The sequence below is a fragment of the Hippichthys cyanospilos genome, chromosome 10, assembly GCF_059441005.1.
Source record: "Hippichthys cyanospilos isolate Australia breed blue-spotted pipefish chromosome 10, RoL_Hcya_1.0, whole genome shotgun sequence".
NCBI lineage: Eukaryota > Metazoa > Chordata > Actinopteri > Syngnathiformes > Syngnathidae > Hippichthys > Hippichthys cyanospilos.
Window position 1 is genome coordinate 9559565 of NC_142378.1, and position 18058 is coordinate 9577622.

Consider the following 18058-nt stretch of genomic DNA (forward strand, 5'->3'; position numbering starts at 1 on the left):
TTTGCTCACAACTGGCCATATGGCACGAGCCAGATGAAGCTCCTTATTGTGCCAGTTTGCAGCGGTATGAAAATATGTTTCATAATGCTTTGATATCCTAATGGATAGAAGCATATGCTTGAGGCTCACCACACACCACAACACAAATGTGAATGAACTGTCCAGTACGTAGGAGTTGCAAATCACATTTTACATATAATTTGTTACACCTTTTGATTCATGTGATGTAATAAAAAAAAAAAAAATACATTTTTAAGTGTAATCATTAAGTTTGGTTTTATTAATTAGGAATACAATTCAATTCAATACAGTACAGTTGTAGCTTTGGTCATGTCTTTTTTTTTTTTTTTTTAATTTAATGAAATATCTATAATATATTTAACTATACATGAGCTCTCCAAAGTCCAAAATATTCAAATTATCAGCCAGATTATGTTTATGTTGATATTGTGTCGGAGTCAGGTTTTGTATTTGGAGTTTTCATTTTGGTCACAACATTCATATATAATATCACAACATGAATGTTAGCATTGAAAGTTAAAACGATATAACTGATTATGTATACCCCCCACCACCTGAACCCAGTACCACCCTCCCAAACCCCTCTGGCATATATGCTAAAGCCAACCAAGTTGAATCGGAAATGATAGAAACGGGATGCGTGTTTCAAAATATGCTGACACCTCAACTACTTTACCATCCACCAAATTAATATTTCTCTTGATTAATATTGCTCTTGTTTTGCCTCTCTAATAAATATGTTGCATGGTTGTTTTTCATTCTCTGTTTAATATTCAATCAAATTCAAATGGTTTAAAAACTTGACTTTAGAATTGATGCTTCATTTGATTAAAATTTATATATATATATATATATATATATATATATATATATATATATATATATATATATATATATATATATATATATATATATATATATAATATATATATATATATATATATATATATATATATATATATATATATATATATATATATATATATATATACAGTATATATAAACTTTAATCAAATGAAGCATCAATTCTAAAGGGAGAACTCATGTTTTGTTGTCAGCATTAAACTGAACAAAATGATGCTGGCCGCGGAGGTTTTCATAGCTTAACTTCATGTACGTGCTATCGTGTTCTTCGAATCATTCACTTGTTCAGACTGAATCAATAGTATTACTGCTGTTTTCAGCCAGTAGCCTGCTCTAATTTGCTTCCAGGCATGATTAATCAACAATCAATTCGACACAATCGACTACATTATTAACAATTGATGATTCCTTAAATGATATCCATTGCACCGGTAGTTACAGCTACAACGACCTTTAGTTATTATTGCATTTCATAAAGTGAAAATCTTATGCTGTGCATTAAAAGCAAAAGGGTGGTTGAATATGATTGCCGCCTCATCTCTTCTAAATCTTTGAATCTCCGTGTGACATTTATCCTACTCATAGGTTTCACTTTAATAAATCAGATGCCGCTTTCTCATCCCAAAACTCTTTTCTTACTTAAGCGCACCCATGAGGATGTTATCGATTTCAAGTAAAAAAAAATAAAAAATCCTTCTGGTGAAGCGATTTTCTATTGGCTCACTTCATTTTGCTTTGTGTTGCAAATGAAGGTGAATTTTGCTGACATTTTCACAAGTCACTCTCAATTCCAGCTAAAACTTCATACATACATCAAGGTCATCGGGATCTGCTGATTAGTGAAATGTAATGTTTTTTTTAAACGCAAGATTTTGCACATGCTGACCTATTTATAGAGTACTTCTGACCATTTTCTCATCTTGTACCAGAGAATGAGAGATTCTTATCTATCCAACTACACCACAGCCACCATGGCTCCTTGTTAATTAAGATTGTAGATGTGTTAATGCATTAAATATGCACCCTGTCTAAGAATATCTTGTCACAGTGAAGGGAGGGTTTGAGGCGTTTCGCTCTCATGGCCCTCGGTAGTCTGTTTAAACACAACATATGCCTTTGGGCCGAGATGCTGAAATGTATTCGCACTTTCACCAACACAATATATGCTGCATGTTTAATAGAAATCCTTCAGAAAATACCGTCAATGCAGGTTAAATGGATCTTTGCAGAATTAGAACATGATTGTAGGATTTCACAGTTTTTTTAAATGATGAAAATACAAGTTGAATCCATGTGGTAGTTCTGTGAAAGGTTAATTCCACAAATATCAAGACATAATCCAGCATGGGATGAAAATGATCACATAAATTATTATGGATCAGAGCAGATCTCCCCCTCCCCATTGGATGACTCAAAGGAATGCGTCAAGGTTTGAACTTCCAGGTTGTCGATCCGTGCTCACTGTCTGAAAGGAGAAAGGGTATAATTAAATAAACGTGGCATAGTGAATCACAGCTGATCATAATATGAAATAAATCTGTCACTCCCATCAATGATTACCAGTTGTACTTGAACCAGATTTTTACATGAATATTAGCACAAACACCATCTTGTCACTTCAAAGCAACCATGTATATTTTTAATGAATGTGTACATCTTGTGTATAATGGAGGAAACATTCTGGAATACGGACCTCACCTCTTGGTCTCAGTTAAGGCACAGCAGCCCATGCCTATCCAGATTGGTTGTTTTGAGGTCACCAGAAGCGTGTCAAGCAGTATATAATTGTGCAAGCTAACAAAGAGCTATGGGACAAAAAGTACAGTCAAACTCCAAATACACTGCACTCAAACATAATTAACTATACCCTCCAGGCCATGTGTGCAAAAATAGTCAAACAACACCATTAATTTTGATTTATGGTCTTTGTAAGGTGAATTTAAGCTTGAAGCGCTGTTAGGTTTGGCAGGTAACTATTGTCCATAGTATTTTTTATTTTATTTATTTTCAACTACATCATGGATGATATTTTGCCAAGCTTAGGTCCAAACGTTCCTTTTACCATACTTCATCATTTTCCCTAATAAACTACTCACTGAGTGGTTTCATAAAGACATCTGTGATATCTCTTAAACCGATGCCCCTGAGCTTATTTGCAATTCTTAATTTTTTGGAGAAGTCATGCGTTTAAAATAACTCGCTCCCACAAGTTATCATTATTAAAGAAGTCAATTTAAAGGTTGCATTTACAATAATATGTTTTATAAGCCTGTCTCAGTCCAAACATATCTTTCTGATCAATGCTGTATTATGTGGAACATTAATTAAGCAGCAAAATCCACCCATGTTTATCTAGCTCAGCAAGCAGCCATTTTGCCACTTACTGTCGAGTGAAAATGAGATCACAGTTGCTCAGGGCTCAGGTAACGAGCAATCACTGCTCATCTGATATTTGAGTTTGGTCATGTGATGTTTGGTAATGGCTCAGTGCGCAAAACACGCCAAAAAAAAAACCCAAAAAAAACTTTCATACAACACACACAATATATTGACATATTGTGACTTGAAATGTCGTATTTAATCATTTTACTTCAATCGGAAATTTGCTAATTGGCTGACTAATGTTCTGAACAAACATGAACAGGATACTTCTTGATTTAATCTTTTTTATTTAAAGCGCTTTTACGCGCCTTTGTACTGTATCTAACGTGTCAGCTGTGCTGTATGTTGACGGCTGTCAATCAAGCACAGACTTCGGCAGTGTGCCGGACCCGGAAAATCATCCAACTGCTCACATTGATCCAAGGCTTCAGAGTTTTCGGATCGGTCCAAAAGGCTTACACATGCATGTTAAAAATCTGGAATATTTCCACACATTTACTGTTGACAATCAGCTGTCAACAAGATGCTGCTTGTATGCTTGCGACGTAGCTCCGACAGGCATTTAATCAACAAACACTTCTTTGCCGTGGAAGATGAATCTCTTACTATTTTTTTTAAACACCTTTAACAGTGCTTGTTTTTTGATCACCTCTGTATGTACTGTATATTTTTTTTTTGTGAACGCCAGTCTTTGTTTGTAGTTTGGTCTTGAAAATGAGTGAAATTATATATTTTTATGACAGCAAATGTTCTTAATGGGGAAAAAATGAAGTGAAGGTTATGCAGAAAAGTCATCACAGGCCCACACTTTTATTTAGGATAAATTATGATCCATACTCTTAGTTGTGCAAATGCTATAGGTTTGTAGGCAGGTGTCGTGAATACAAATAGTGCTACGCAATTATCTGTGGATGCCGCTTAGTACATCAAATTTGTTTGTAGTAGTTTTTATATTTCTATCAGGCAAGCATTTTTCATTGATGTGCATTTCATAGACAAAGACCCTCATAACAGTGCATGTGCTATAAACAAGTGCTCACAATTAAGGTAAGTAATTGAGAGTAACATTCCAAATGGGGATGCCTTCTTAGCCTCTCTGCGGGGTAGTGAAGCATTCAAACAGTCTGGCATTAATGTAGCGGAGAAACAGTGGCGCACCAGTAGAATGAGTATAATGTATGTACTGTATGTGTGTGTGTATATATATATATTATATACATATATATATATATATATATATATATATATATATATATATATATATATATATTATATACATATATATATATATATATATATTATATACATATATATATATATATATATATTATATACATATATATATATATATATATATATATATATATATATATATATATATATATATATATATATATATATATATATATATATATCGTTAATCATTTATACATTGGCATGATATTACTTACGTTACTCAACTTGGTCCTGACCCATGTAGATGACTCCAAACCTACACTTCAGCTGACCTGCTTTTGCTGGAGGTGCAAAAGTTTCAGTAAAAGGGATACAGCATTGGACGTGAGACTTTAGTTTGATAGCCTATTTCCTTTTATTGAGATTATTGAGAATATGTTATACTGTTATACTATTTTTGAATTATACTAGTCTTAGGCTTTTTTTTTTTTTTTTTTTTTAACAGAACTTTCTTTAGATGGAGGTTTATGAGTGAAAGTGGGTTGTGAATTAGTCTATGAGGAAGGACAACTAAGCTCTCAAATTTTCCCAAAACGGCATTACAATGTGTGTAAAGTAGAGTGAGGAACAAGTCAGCTCTAACGTGCGTTTAGTGATTTGGGTGTTTGAAACTAACGTCGAATAACAATTTTCATATTCTATTGTAAGGTTTCATAGCAAATTGTCATCAGGGAAAGAGTGTTTGCATTTGTTTGTGAATTGTGCTGCTTATTGACCATTATATTAAATTATTAAGCAATAAGTCAATGAAGGCCATCTTAACATAACTTTTGGCCTTTTACATTATGCTAGCACAAAAGGAGCTTGCAAAGGCTGAATTGCAAGTGAGCTAACATGACAAGTGAAAAAACACTCTGGTGCTGCTGTTGGGGAGTCTATGGTAAGGGTTTCTGGACTTTCAAGTCTGTGATTAATGGAAACCTTTCCACATGTTGATGTGTCTATTTTAGCACATCGGTCAGTGTTTGTACACTACAGTTACGTTTCCCAAAAGTAAATACCATATTTTCCACACTATAAGGCACACCAGATTATAAGGCGCACCTTCAGTGAAAGGCTTATTTTAAAACTGTTTTCATATGGGTTAAACGGCATTATAAGGTGCATAGAATAGAAGCTACAACAGTGTCTGTTGTTGTGTTATGCATCTACTGGATGAAGCTGCTCTAAAGGGAATGTCATCAAAAACTCAGCTAAGTCCGTCAAAATTTATTAATAAACAATCTTGATTCTTAAATAAAGATGATTTGTGGAAACTACAATCCGAAAAATGTTGAAAAAATACCTCATTAAAAGATTGCGCTAGGTGATGCCAGGGAAAGGTCTTTGTTTTTGTCATGTGAAATATAATTGCAATATATTTTCTTTTCAGGCACTTTGACGCACGGTTATTTTTAATTTCTGTTTTAGACTAAGCTGTAACCTGTGTAAATGCTGTAAAAAATATTAGCAGTTGTTGAAAGTTGATTAATATTACCTTTTTCTTTTGGTAATGTCAAAAAGGATACAGGTTTAGGTAAATGTATACAATGTATACAATGTTTATTGATCATATTTATAGTCTGCACGTCAAGTGGGTGGCGCGAAACGTTTTCTCTTTCTTCAGGGGGGCTTGGCAGAATATAAGTGAGAAGCACTGGTTTAGATCTATGCCAAGATGAATCAAGAGTTTAAAAGAATATATGATATGAATTCATTAAATATTAAACTTACATTTTTAATCAAATTGCAACCCAAAACCTTGAGATATATTGTTTTGTTGATTTAAAAACAGTTTCTGGATGTATTTGATAAAATTACACTTCCTTTTATGTATAAATTGCTTCAAAATTGGAGCATGTACAGCATCACAAAATCTCAAACAGGATGTTATAAAACTGTAGTTGTAGATAAAAAACGTATAGCTGAAATACGGAGGTTGAAAATCCTGCACACCGGATTATAAAGCATACTGTCAGTTTTTGAGAAAATTTAAGTGCGCCTAATAGTGCGGAAAATTTTGTACAAAAACTTATGGTGTAGATGAGCACCCTATTTACCCTTATGATCAAATTGTATTTTTCATTTGTTGGAGTATGACATGTTTTTCAGCAAAATAACTGATTCAAATGAGTTTAAGATTCAGTGGTTGAATAGTAAGTGAAAAGTGACCGCTAATTTGGGTTTTGAAATCCAAGGCTTCGTGCAGAGTGCATTTGTCTTTTGATAGGTTGTATTCAATCTAAATGTAATCAAGTTGGAGCAGTAACTCTCTCAACGTTTTGAGCTCCTGCTATCACACCAATATCCGTAGCAGATTAAAGCTTCCCAGATGAACTGTGCCAAAGCAGAGGTCAGCAAGGAGTTAGCCTATCGCAATTTTTTTCTTCTTCTTTAGAACACCACTAGCGTTACAGCACTTGTACTGACAAATAAGAAAATAGTATATAAATCCTTCATTCATTAGCCATGTAGTCATTATGAGTGTGAATCGCTGAAAGATATTTTCATCACGGGACTTTTCAAAAAAGGCTAAAAAACTAGAACTATTTTCTGCACTACATTGTTTTTGAGTAAATATATTCTTCAGACAATAGTTTGCTTCCTGCTTTGTGGGAAACATTTTCTTTTGTAGCCAAGTTGGGTAAGTTTTGTTTCCACTGTGTGGATTAAAGCACAGTCAACAGTCCTCAGGCTTTGTTTATCATACACTTTATCACAATTAGATTTGCGGTGAAACAGATTTTTAGGGGGTGAAGCATTGGCAGACATCTATGAGAAACACTGGCCTTAATTGGGTAGATAAATATCACAGGCTGTGCTCCCTCTCCCTGCAGCACTACTGCATGTATCATGCTGAATACAGACTGACCAGCAGCAGTAGGAGACTCCCAATTGTATCATCCCACAAATTCATCCGTTGGCCCGATCATAAGTTGCGAGCATGCCTTGGCGACTATCACTTATAATACTCGACCATTGCCGATGGATGGCTAAAAATTTTAATCCAAAAACATGGACAAATGATTGAAATGACATATTTAACAAGATCAAATTTGCTGATGGTTGCCGTTTTTATGAAGATCAAGAAAAATCAGTGAACAAGTCCAAAGAGAGGCTCTACTCTAAACAAACGGGATGGTATGACATCTGTATTCTGTAAAGCACAAGCTCAGGGTTCTTCATAATGAGCAATGTATTGAATATTCATGACTTTGGCCTTTCAAAACACCTCAGTGGGACCAGATTGCTCTGTAGTGCACGTGTGTTATTCAGACACGATCGCGGTCGATAATGTGCGCCATCAGAGAATGAAAGTGGCAGTTGACACTGAAATAAAAGTATCCATGGGTATTTGTAAAATCCTTAAAAATGCAATGTATAGGATACTACCATAGCCACAGTAGTTCTTATGGCGTACTTTATGACTCATCACCTTGTAACGTGAATCAGAACAGAGACCAGCAAGGCAAAGATATGTTTAAACTTTAAAAATGAAGATTCATTGCGACCCAAAATCTAATTAGAGATCTACATGAATCATTTATTAAAATGGTTTAATGTCATTATCAGTGGATGAGCAAGGACGGTTTCACACGTTGCCCTAATCGGGGAGGCTACCAGAAGCCCAAGCGAGATTTGTTTTTCTATGGCGCTTGTCATAGATGCCAAAAGCATTTGGAGGCTTTCGAGTTGAGAGTTTCTCTTCCTAAAAGTCATTGAAAAATAGCTTCCCTCAGCAAATTGGGATTCCGAATTAAACATCACAGTTGTATGGAAACAAGGTTTTGTATGTGTGGGAAAAAAAGTAATGGATATAGACTAAAGCAAATCAATCATGTTTAAATTGTAATTAATGAAGTTGCATTTCAGCGTCCACAAGTCTGACCAAGAACTACAGTGTTAAGCAATAACAGACATTTTCATTTGGATAATAAGCACTTTTAATGCATTTTTTCATGGATAGAATTATTTTTCGGGCCAACCTTGGACATGTGCCTCAAGTGTGAAATCAGGTGTGAGCAAGACTGCCTCCATACACTGCAAAATGCTTCCAAATACAACTGATAAGCTACGTTGAACCATATCACACTTTTAATCTTAATCTTAGAAATGCATAGTGTATGTCAAGGAAGACACTACAGAAAGAAGATACGGACGTGAATAAAATGCGGATATACTGGATGGCGGGGCTCGTAATGCTGCAACACGCATATATTTTTACCAAAATGTTTTTCTATTTCAACTGTAGGTAGATATGAAGTTGTAAATAAGATTACGTATTGTTATTATTTCTTCCAATATTATTCACTGACGTCACAGGCTGACACGATCTCGTGGGTCAGTGCCAATTGTGTCGTGCTAATGTACAGTGTGTCATTGTTGCTCCCCGTTATGTTTACAACTTGAAATCAAATGTTCTTTTATTATGGAAAATGTCACACTTCTATTTCTGTAAATTTAATTCTGAAAACAACAATGAACACTTTAGATCAGCAGTCCTTAGAGCATATGCATTAAACTTTATTATATGTCAAGATTTCATGACAACATTCGCATATGTTTTCAGGTAAGATGTGTTATTTGTGTAATAATATTAGAGACTAGGACTCTTGTATTGTTTTGAGACCAGGTTAAAAAGTTCCCTGAGATGAATAAGCTACAAGTAGCCTAAAAAACATGTTGACTACAGTAACATTGTTGACTAATTACTTTTTTTCATAAACCTTGACCACAATTTCAAGTTTTGAGCTGGTAGCAGAGGAAAGTAGAGCCCTTAAGGATGGATCACTTACCAATAAAAAATGGTCAGACCAAACTTCGATATACTTTGTCGTAAACCTTTCCTTACAGTGAATGTGTTTCTTCTATGGTCACACTCTTCTTCTGCTCAATAATTGGTACATGCAGCATCCACTCCAACCTGTTGAGCCTGGAAGGCGGCTCCTCCCATCTGTGGTCCCTTCTGAAGGTTTCTGATTTTCCCCAAATTGGGTTTTTTGAGTTTTTCCTTCACCTTTTGGGAGTTTTGAGCAGGGGATATTGTTGTGTACCTATAACGAAAACCTGTTTCTGTACGTCTTCTTTTTTGCAAAGGAAGTCTCGATATGATCTCTTTTCACCTGTGAAGCCCTTGAGACTTCGGTGATTGGGGCTATACAAATTTAATTTGATTTAATTTGACATTAATATTCGTCGTTTCAAAAGAGGTATTCTAAAGAAGCTTCTGTTCACATTCTTGTTTACTGCTACACCTGTTAATAGTGCATGTGTGTAACATTGTAAAGTGGTTAGTGAGAAAAACATATAATTGAAGTAAAGTATTAGAAACATCAAAGTGCCTTATCTTTTACATTACGATTGTTAGCCCCACAATGTAGTCACCGAGTCGATTGGCCTGGTTTGGCGACGTAATGCGAATACCATGTAGTCTATATAGTAACCTTTCTATTCTAACGCCAAGTACTAGCAGCATGCTAACAATTTTTTTTAGGGCTAAATAATAATTCCTTTGGCAACCTTTGTACATGTAGTAACCCTTTTTTGATTTGGAATTGTGGGCATAATTCTACACCTCTTATCATTACTGCAGCGACTGTTAACACACTCCATTGACTGAGTAGAAGAGACCTTGTTAAAGAGCAGAATCCACCACCTACTGTGAGGAGTTCTTTCATATGACTGCATGAAGCAGGCTGGCAAAACCTCCCTCCACATTAATCATGACCAGGGCTTTAAAACGCTGAACTCTGACCTTTCAGTGTTGCATTCTGTTCCGTGACATATGGAGATGAAGCTTTTGTCCTGCCATCAGATCATTGATTTTACACACACATACACACATGCACATACACCATCAGATATCAAGAGAGGATCTCTTCTGCCAAGCCATTGCTGGGTGGACCCAGGTGGATTTTTTTTTTTCTAAATGAAAATAAGCGTATCTTAAGTTTATATTTAAATTATATTTATTTTTATGCTTTTCTGTTGGTGTCCTGCTGGTTGAAAATAACCAGGATTTTGAGGATGTAAAAAATATTGCAAGAGTAGAGGACTTGTGTTTATCCAAGCATGATGCCGAGGCTGAAAGATTAGCATGAATAAATTAGAAAGTAATGTCACTTAGTGGGCGATAGCATATCTTTGAATTACATGCTCAGCTCTGCTAACCCATTGAAGTGCCGCTCATGGTATTTCAGAATGTTCATTTTCATCAGTTGATGTTTTTTTTTTTAATTCATGAATCCCCATTGCGCAAAAAAATCACAGCAGAGTATATTGTAATGTTATTGGCATCAGTAACCCCAACTGAAATAAATAGTCAGTGCATCAGATACACAAAGGCTTGTCTTGTTTTTACAACAATAAATTATGACCGAATTTTATGCTGATCATTTGTAAATAATATTACAAAAAACCTGGCTTTTTTATGTCCTTTTTGTTTTTGTTTTGCTTTTTGCGTATTCACAATTTGTTGGCTTTATTTTTGCCATAGCAAAATCACTTTCTGTTAATAAAGGCAGTACAAAGACTTCTATATTCAGTGGGACTGGAAATAATGACACTGTTCTAGCGGCAACCGTTCAGATCTCAAATGCCTATGCGTGACAAGAGTTGTTGTAAATTTCTGTAGAGGAAATGAACCATTTTCATACACATGAAATCATGCGTTAAAACCGAGGCTTACGTGTCTGCTGACATACTTGATATCCCACTGTACCACACTATCACACGCAATCATTACTCCCTCAGGCTAATTTCTGTGGAACATTAGGAGGGTGAATCGCCGAATTCATCTTTGATAATGATTCCATTATGGAATAATGCTCATAAGTCAATGTGCACTTGCTTGGAATGTATTTGTGTCTTAAGTCATTTGCTCTCTGCCACCATTCTTTATTCATCAAGGCAATGTCTTAGCCACAAGCAGAAGGAATATGAGATGCCAAGCAATAAAGGATGAGAAGGGTTGTATCCTGGCTTCTGCCATTCCATCCACTCTTGCATTTAGTCTGCCAATATTGTTGCCGGGTTGGATGGAAAATTAATTAAAAAAAATATACATATATATGCTTTTCAGCTTTACCATGAATCTTTGTATAGTCACTTCATTGTTTAACATGTTTTGCTGCAGACAATCACAACTGAATTGATGTTAGTTGACACCAAGAATTATGTGATTGTTACGCACTTATTGTACAGACTTGAATGGACAAATACATATGGCAGATAATGTTTTTTTTTTTTTTTTCCAAAATCCTTTCAAACCCTTTATTATTTCCACTGATTTGAGCATGACGGTGACAACTGAGCAGTGTTATTAAAATGACTATAAATTGATTTCTGATCTTTTTTCAGGGACATAATTTAGATAGATAGAAAGTACGCGTGTACTCCCGTCTTTTTGCCCTGCACTTAGGTCTACCTTTGTGCCGCCACCACATCAACAACCCCCAACCTGCGACAAATATTCAGAGTTTTTTGCTTGTACCCTGAATTAAACAACTACCATTGAGCTGTGCCTACTGCCTACAAAAATAGTTAATCCCTATGTGTAATATAATCTGTCAGCGTGTATGTTTACTTTCAGGATGTGCCACGTAATTAACAAATTAGAAGTTGGTCCTTTGTGCTGCAGTGTTAGTTGTGAACACCTTTAGGAATAGCTGTCTCATTACTGAGGTGTATTTTACAACCGACACAGTGGTATCGTTTATGCAGGTATGTTATAATTCATATACATCAATTAAGCAAAGCCTTAGAGCAATATCTAATTAGTTGGTCTTAAACGTAAAACTCAAAGCTCCCCACACTACTATTTTAGTGCTGCAATTATTGATGTATAAATGATCTACACTCAGATCGGTTTGTCTCGTGGTGTTAGAAAGACCATTATACTCCATTATGTTTAGCATGGATAAGCACAAGGACAGCTATAGCAGGACTCTGTCTTTATTGTTCTGGTTCAGAATGTGAATAACAACTCATCTCTTCCTTGCACTGAGAGGTCAATTAAACCAAGTAGCCAGTTGTCTCTTCTACTCTAATTGTAAAATGGGTTGGCACTATGTTCAGGCCGTAATGGAGTGGTGTATTTGGTGGAAAAAAGCCTCTGTCGGAATCCAGAGAGGAGCTCGGTTGCGTGTAACCCACCTTGCAGCTGTAGAAGAATACCCATGCATTCTGTTAGTGCAGCTGTAAGCATTTCTGTAATTCAAGGTGGCATCATTAGATGCTTACTTTTTTCACCCGCTGAGTCCGACAGGAGAGAGAGAAGCTGGCTGGATCAGCTTTGGCACCTCGCTCTCTGCACCTCCCACAGGGTTAGAGGAGGAGAAATTAGAGGCGAATGGGAAAACATCACAATCATTGTGTTGTTAATGAATTAGCATGTGAAGAAACAAGTAGTGTATGCTGAAAAACAGAATGATAAGATTGCAATTTTGTTTAGGAGAGTAAATATCACTGTATTTGATATTGTATTGGTATTCATAAAAGAGTTTTTGCACTAGAAATAACTGATCTGTAGTTTTGTTTGTTATAAAAAGCATTGTTGACAGAAACTTTGTCTTGGGTAAAATATTCGATGCAAAGGGTCACACTCTTAACGTATCTGTGTGGTTAGTTATATCGGTACCCTTGATATTACAATTGAAAGAAGTGAAAAGAAATCCACATCAATTATATTGGGGATTATGGAACTTTGAAGATGATGTTTCATTTCAGAATAATAGAAAACACAAAGCAACAGCATCTTTTATTTTAAACAGAATATTTTATTAGTCACATCTTCACACTGGATAATTTGACATGTAGCAGATCGCTATTGCCTTTGCATAATCTGTAAAAGCACAACCTATGTTGAAGGAAACATGTAAATGGGAGAGAAACCAAATATTGCCAAATTCACAGATATTTCAAGATGAAAACATATGTGGTTTATCCCACACAACTTGGTAACAAAATCCGTAAACAGCCAATACGAAGACAATACAATGGAGTAATGATAATAGTGGTCACAAAAAGCTAATGTTGAAGCTTGTGTCATATAAACGTGATCATATCTGCAGTTCAGACATATTTTAATGTAGAAAACAAATAATTGTGCAGTTGTGCAATTTTGCATTGGATAAATGATGTGTTTAACACTGTAGTGCAAGTCTTCGTCAGTTTGTTTGAAAAACCAAGTAGTTCTTCCAAAGATGCGATAGCATCAGTAGATAAATCGAACATTTTCAATTTTGTGCTATCAGACACTTAGAAGCTGTGTCAACAGTCACATCCTACAGCAAGTAAACACAAGACTGCGCCAGGTAATAACCAAGATTCAACACAGGTCCATTCCAGCAAATTGTCCACCAGCAATTTCATCTCACTTTGATGTAGATCTGTTTCTGATCTTATACCACAAAAAAGGAATATATCATTGCTGCTAATTTGCATGAAGATGGGCTGGACTCTTTGATGTTTCATAATTCCTCTATCCCAAGAATGGCACCACATATTGATTATTTTGGTGATGAATCATCCAGAAATCTTGTCCAACAGCAATTTCGATGCATATGATGTTTATCGAAAGGGGAATTCTGTGAAAGGTGTTCTGATCTTTGCATTGGATTATCTTTGAGTAGATTCAAGAAGGTTTTTTAATGGTGGATTACTTTATAGCACTGTTGAGTTTGGTATGGCACAATTCTTCAATTTTCATCAATCAAATTGTTCTGTTAAAAAAAAGGAATCTCATAAGCCTCTACTGGTGTTCTGTTTGTCCACACAAATGCCTAATTCAAATTTGTCATGCAATAGACAATATTTTGATTTGCGTCCATGGGTGTTGATCATCATCTCAGAACCTTGACTATTATGATTTGATGCCGGAAGTAATTGACAATCATTTCCTTCAATAGAAGTTACTTCATACTTTTCTTGTAATTGTTTTGGATCATTACCTTAAGCCCTCTGAGCAGACTTTCGAGCCTCTGCCAACATCTTAGTTTTTACAGCGCAGTATACCGGATAGTTAATATAATTTTGTTTACCAAACAATTTTGGAGTGGGTTGAAGTCAGAGTTCTTAGCACTGCAGGCCTGTAAAATATTTCACATAGTTTGTAGGCTCAAAGTCTCACAAAAGCAAATAAACAGATTCTGTTAAATCAGTGTTTTGAAGGACTCCTATTTATTTTACCATATACAAGCACACACTGGATTCAGAACCCAGATTAACCTTTTTTTTGTTGTTGTTATTTATTTTTTTTGTAATTGTCTGCCAGCAGCAACATCCTCTCTTTAACAGACTGAATAGTATAGTCCCAACATATTCATAGAAAATGGATGGATATTTTCAACACTAACAGAATACTGTTAGTTAAATAGCAGTTCAAAATTGAAATCAATACTTCAATAGCATTTTTCTTATCTCCGCTCGTTTGATAGATTATTATATAGATTATTATAAACAGTGCAATCAATACAAAAATTATGAATTTGTTCTTATTGAGAATTCAGTCTCTCTACTGCCCATGATGATAACCACTTATATTCATTAAACGTTGTTTCTGTCCTAATACATTTATGATCATATATTTCATATGTTTTAAATTAATATTTTATTTCCCGCCCCTTACAGTTCCTCCCAAGATATATGACATTTCCTCTGACATCTCGGTAAACGAGGGCAGCAACGTGTCGCTCATCTGTACGGCCAGCGGGAAACCTGAGCCAGCCATTTCCTGGAGACACATAACCCCATTAGGTAAGTTCACGTCACCTCACGCATACTCATGCTAATGAATGGGTGGATTCACGGCTATTTGGATGGATGCACCTTCAGAGGAAATGAGGAAGCATGGTTGGGATCAATAGGTGAAAGACTGAGGAGAGATGGCTGGTAGTTTTGCTGTGCATTGAGACATGGAAGGGAGAAAGGGGCTGAGATGAAAGATGCGAGTAGTGTGGTTGACTGGATCCATGAGTGAAGGGGTGTGGATGGCACTAGATGTAAAAATAATTGAGTGCAATGCATCATGCATCGCAATGCACAAAGTCAAGTCCTGAAATGGCGTTGCTGTTCATAAAAACAGACATAATGTAAAGTAAAAAAAAAAACAGCTCCTTTCCTTGTATATATACACATAGTATTTTTCGGACAATGCGTCCCTCCAGAGTACAAGTCACAAAATGATAAGGCAAATATTTAAAATATATAAAAATATTACAATTTTGTGGATTAGCGCAACAAGACCCTGATTAAACCGGATGTGCAAAGAATTTGTGATGCTAAAATTGTGTAAAATGATTTGATCAATTTCAGTAGATACAACCACACTTGCCCAAATCTTTTTGAAATTGGATATTTTATGGCTAAAATATACAGTACAGTATCGGTACCTGTACATAATGCGACACTAGTGTACATTACAGCGTGCTCACATCAGTTTGGCATTCACAAAAATGTATTAAAAGGAAAATGTAACATTTTTTTGTATGACAAGGCACAACTAGATTCCTTTCATTTTTTTAATTCTAACCCTTATGTTCAGATGCCAAATTGGAGTTAAATCAATTTTGCTTTCCTGGTTTGTTTCCTTTAATGAGCAGTTATTCACTCTAAAATCTGGTGCACCTTACACTTGAATCCGCCTGTCCTAAGGCAACTTCCTCAACAGACCTGTTCATTGAAACCGTGCCTTATAATCTAGCGCAAATTAAAGTTTAAAAAAATATGTTGTCACCTTGAATTTACTGTGTGATTTGACCTGTATAACAGGAAGTTGACAGCGGTCATCTGTCACATGCAATTAGTGCTAGGATTCATTAAGTAACCAAGTGTTATCATTAATGGCCATTCAAAGTTTATTTGAGTGCAATGCAACAATGTCATTGGTGAAGAACGACAATCTTGAGCGGCATTTTTAAATGGCATAAACAAGGCACAATTGGAACATTCCTGCCGAAATGGCTTTATCAACTACAAAAGTATGTCCTTACCAACACCTCCCAATGTCAAGTCTCCCACTAAGGCAGTCAATGATTTTCTTTTTTGTTTCAAACTCCGGGATCTACCTGTCTTGTAACTGGTTTATTTTTCTTATGCTTGGCTGTGCGTGAGTGCATGCGTTCACGTACGTGCGGAGCACTGATTTTACGACTAGAAATGTGTTATACAGGGTGGAAAAGATGTGTGGATTTGCGACGTAGACATTCAACTGCTCGATGTCAGGAGGTCGACTTTTTTGAGAAGTAGATCTTGGGTCAAAAAAAGTTGGGCACTTCTGCTTTCCACTGATAAAACCTCTTGCAATGTATACATAAAAATAAACATCTGTTTGACATAAACCGGGCTTACACGCAAACCTTTTTTGTCATTTGTCAATATGATTTAAGCATTATGATTGAAGCGTAACATTTGTGGGCCTATCTAAACCTTCTCAAGCTGGAGGTCAATCATTTATTAGGTATTGATGACTGTAAATTGTCCATTGAATGCTTGTGAATATAGTTGATCTTTTCTGGCATGGCATGGGACCATTTCAGGATGTACCCTGTCTCTCGCCAAAAATTAGTTGGGAAAGGCTCCATCAAACCCATATCCCCTGTGAGGATTAGTGGTAAAGACAATGGTCGGATTGGATTGTAGGAAATAACAAAAAAACCGTGATGTCTAACAGAAAAATAGACAATACAGAGAAACAACCTTCTTTCACATCCATCATTAAGACCTTCAGAGAGTGCTTACTATTGTGAGGCAATGACTCATAATATCAATATTTTGTATCAACCATGGTTATGACTACATTGCCATCTTTTAAGATATTTGTAATCAATACGCCTAAGAGAAAAATATGGCCTGAAGTCAGAAGAATAAGTATTTAAACAGAAATGTCATGATCATTGAATAATTTTTCAAAGCTTCAGCTTTCGACAAAAAATTTTGGCAGCCTGGTGTCCCCGCAAAAGGACAACCAATGAGGAGTTAGGACATCTCTCAGAAATGCTTTTCTTCCTCTGAAAACAAGAAAATAATCCCAAGGCAGAGATATTTGGAAACATGCTGGAATTGAACTTGACCTTTAAACTGGGTTCGTCTCAAATATTGACGACTTTTTTCTTCTTTTATAAAGAGAAAGGCCATGAGCAAAGTCAAATATCATTTTTCAAAACAGGTGGCGTTTTATGTGGCAACCATGAAAATACAGTGCTGTAAATTTGCCATCGGTATTTAGACCATTTTTTCATATTTATTTAATGATGAAATCATCATAACTGTAAGGCCCTCAAAAAAAACCTCCAACTCACCTCTAATTTTCATATTAATGGATTACAGCCGGCTGTGCCTATCTGATGGCTGTGAGGATGACTGCATTTATCTTTTGACTGTGAAATCCTCCTCTCTGGTGAGCCTGGCTGATTGTGTTAGCAGAGTTTTCGGAAGCTGATCAAAAGAGCCATCCTGGGAGTCCGAGTGGCAGTCACTCTACCCGCTTTGAAGTGTCCACTCTTTGAAGTCTGCCGAGGAAGAAAATGATATGCTGGTCGAATGAAAGGGTGCAGGCCTGGATGTAATCACAGGCTGT

At 35.8% G+C, this 18058-nt stretch overlaps 1 protein-coding gene across 2 annotated transcripts in view; it reads left to right on the top strand.

Moving 5' to 3' along the window:
* Positions 1 to 18058, top strand: part of negr1 (neuronal growth regulator 1) — a 142551-nt gene that overhangs the window by 43573 nt on the left and 80920 nt on the right. For both annotated transcript variants that reach the window (XM_088425813.1, XM_088425814.1), the window contains exon 3: positions 15112 to 15237. In XM_088425813.1, coding sequence (XP_088281939.1) covers positions 15112 to 15237 — 126 coding nt within the window. The remainder of the gene's footprint in view (positions 1 to 15111; positions 15238 to 18058) is intronic.